General features: G+C 30.4%; 1 protein-coding gene across 1 annotated transcript; it reads left to right on the plus strand.

The window, feature by feature from the left end:
• Positions 1-694: 694 nt before the first annotated feature.
• LOC110730982 (transcription repressor OFP1-like) lies at positions 695-2,355 on the plus strand. The gene has a single exon (XM_021910838.1). The coding sequence runs from the start codon at positions 1,224-1,226 to the stop codon at positions 2,205-2,207; it is 984 nt and encodes a 327-aa protein (XP_021766530.1). The 5' UTR covers positions 695-1,223; the 3' UTR covers positions 2,208-2,355.
• The last annotated feature ends 399 nt before the right edge of the window (positions 2,356-2,754 follow it).

The raw sequence follows: 2,754 nt of genomic DNA on the forward strand, positions 1-2,754 counted from the left end.
AAATTAATCTTAAGAAAAAAAATAGAAAGTAATATGTGGAGTATTATCATTTTTTGCCAACTAAATTCGAGTTATTAATTCATTTAACTATTATATTAGTCTTCGTGTGTACAATGTTCCCATCCTTCGACAATTAGGTATATAAATGAGTAAATGAATATATTTGTGGTAAAAAAAAAAAAAAAGGAATAACCTAATAAACTGCTTATTTGTAACAATTGGTCTATTTGGCCGAGAAAGTAAAGTGAGTTAGTCTAAGGACTCGGTTTAGCTATATAATAGTATCTAAAAGACTGGTCATATGTTACAACCGACCTCTTTGTTATCGATTTTATTTTATTTATTTATTTATTTATGGCAGAATGGGGGTACTATACCTCAGTGCCTTTATGTACTCCTCTAGATCTATCAGTGCATACATTAAACTTGATACAATTCGAGTTTATAATTAACTTTAAGTTACAAAGTTATAATAAATAAATTCAGACGATATTCATTTTTTTAAAATAGCATTAGACATAATTTACATTGATTATTTAAAGGTAACAAAAAGAATTATGATCTAAACCTTAACCCTACAATTTTTATTGGTTCAATATTTTCTATTCAAACATTAACAAATTTAGGTAAATGTTGAATTTTTTTTTTTTTTAAGGATGTTGATTAAGATGTATGGTACTCTTACATTTATTTATTGATTTATTTATTTATTTTGAAAATGTATGGTACTCTTACATGTTAAATTGTTAATCTCACAAGTCTAGATTCACTTTATCTCACAAAAATGGCAAAAATTTAAGACGAGAAAAGGGTAATGGTTATTTATAGCTTTTATAACCAAATAAAGATACAAACAAATAGAAAGTGGTCAAAATGAAACACAAAAAATTAAATAAATTCCATACAAAAAAAAATTTATACTCCGGTATTATACTAACACACTTTCTAAAATCCACGAAAATCATGCACCCACCTCACCCTCTTCTTCTCCTTCTTCTCTCACTCCTACATTGTGCCACTTTTTTCAACCTTTGTGGACCCCAAAAATATACTCTCCCTCCCTTCTATTTAATTTCAAAAACCCACCTTTCTTCTACCCATTTTCCCCCACTCTTTACTTTTCTTTAACCCCTTTCTCAACCCCACTAAAAACAGAGCACCCAAAATAAAAAACAGAGTACCCAAAAAACAGAGGAAAACAGAGTAAGTAAACAGAGGAAATTATGGGTAATCAGAAATTTAAGCTATCAGATATGATCCCAAATGCTTGGTTTAACAAAATGAGAGAAAACACAGCAAAATCTACAAAATCTCAACCCCCAAAGCTTAAAAAAGACCACCTCCTCCCGCCACCGGTGTCGGCATCTACCATCAAAACCACCATTGATCCGTCGCAAGTTTCGAACCCCGAACCTCAATGCCAACCTAGAAAATCATACCATATCACAAGAGAGCTCAATTTCAACAATACCCCACCTCAAGAACTAGACTTTCTTCCTCATACTCCTCCAAGAAAATCAAAATCATCTTCAAAATCAAGAAAATCAAGCAGAAGAACAAATTCAATCTCCTCTAGTAGCTGTAAATCAACAGTTACTTATCAATCATATCGTTCTAAATCAAATTCTCCATCTTCTCCTCCCCAGTTTGAAGATACGCTGCTCAAAACAGAGCATAAAACAGGGGATTACGATATCGTAATCGATGTCGATAAAAACTTTTTATTCAATGAAATTACCACATTCGATTTCAAACTCCCTCCAATTATCACCAAACATGAAGTAAAACCCAGAAATCTAAACGAAAAACAAAATTTGATTACTGCTCCGGTTTCGAAAGAACAGAGGATCAACACTCCTCCAAAGAGACTTCCATTGGAAAGAGGAGTAAGATTGAAGATCAATTCTCCAAGAATAATGGGAAGAAAACAGGGGAAAAATGGGAATTATCCAAGTGGAAGAAAGAGCACAGGTTCAAAGAAGAGAAGAAGTATTTCAGAGAGTTTTGCAGTGGTAAAATCTTCATTTGATCCTCAAAGAGATTTTAAAGAATCAATGGTGGAAATGATTGTGCAAAATAATCTAAAAGCTTCAAAAGATTTGGAAGATTTATTAGCGTGTTATCTTTCTCTTAATTCAGATGAGTATCATGAAGTTATTATTAAGGTTTTTAAGCAAATCTGGTTTGATTTAAGGCACCAAAAATAATTTTGTGTAGAAAGAAAATAGTTTAATTATCAAGTTTTATTTATTTAATTATTAGTAAAATTCATGGTATAGTTCACTATTAGAGTAGTTGGAGTAAGAAATTATTGTATGTATGTATGATATTTTTGTCCATTACTATTAATTAGCTTTTGATATTATAATACAAAAACTCTAATTGTTTATCTAGTTTTTCATTAGCAAGAATAGTTTAATTTCGTATTACAATATCAAATTTTTTTAATCATGGAATTTCTTTAATCTAGACTCCATGCATTGAAATTAGAAAAATATTTTTGTTGTGATAAGGTTAGTTAGGATCTTAGATAATTGTGCATGGAGGACACTATAGATTACTATGGCATATTTTATTTTATTGTAGGTTGTTATAGTAAGGTTGCAAATTGCATTAATATTGGAAATAATATGTAAATTTCGTGGGAAAACCCATTAATTATCATAGTGAGAAACATCTCATTTTCTTACCTTTGTGTCAAAAATTTGCGCTTCCTAACTTATCACCAGAGCCTTATGTCATTTTTAGTTACAA

This window comes from Chenopodium quinoa, unplaced genomic scaffold, assembly GCF_001683475.1.
Source record: "Chenopodium quinoa cultivar QQ74 unplaced genomic scaffold, ASM168347v1, whole genome shotgun sequence".
NCBI lineage: Eukaryota > Viridiplantae > Streptophyta > Magnoliopsida > Caryophyllales > Amaranthaceae > Chenopodium > Chenopodium quinoa.

Excerpts from the sequence above, each read along its gene's own strand:
- LOC110730982 (XM_021910838.1), top strand. The coding sequence starts at position 1,224 with ATGGGTAATCAGAAATTTAAGCTATCAGATATGATCCCAAATGCTTGG.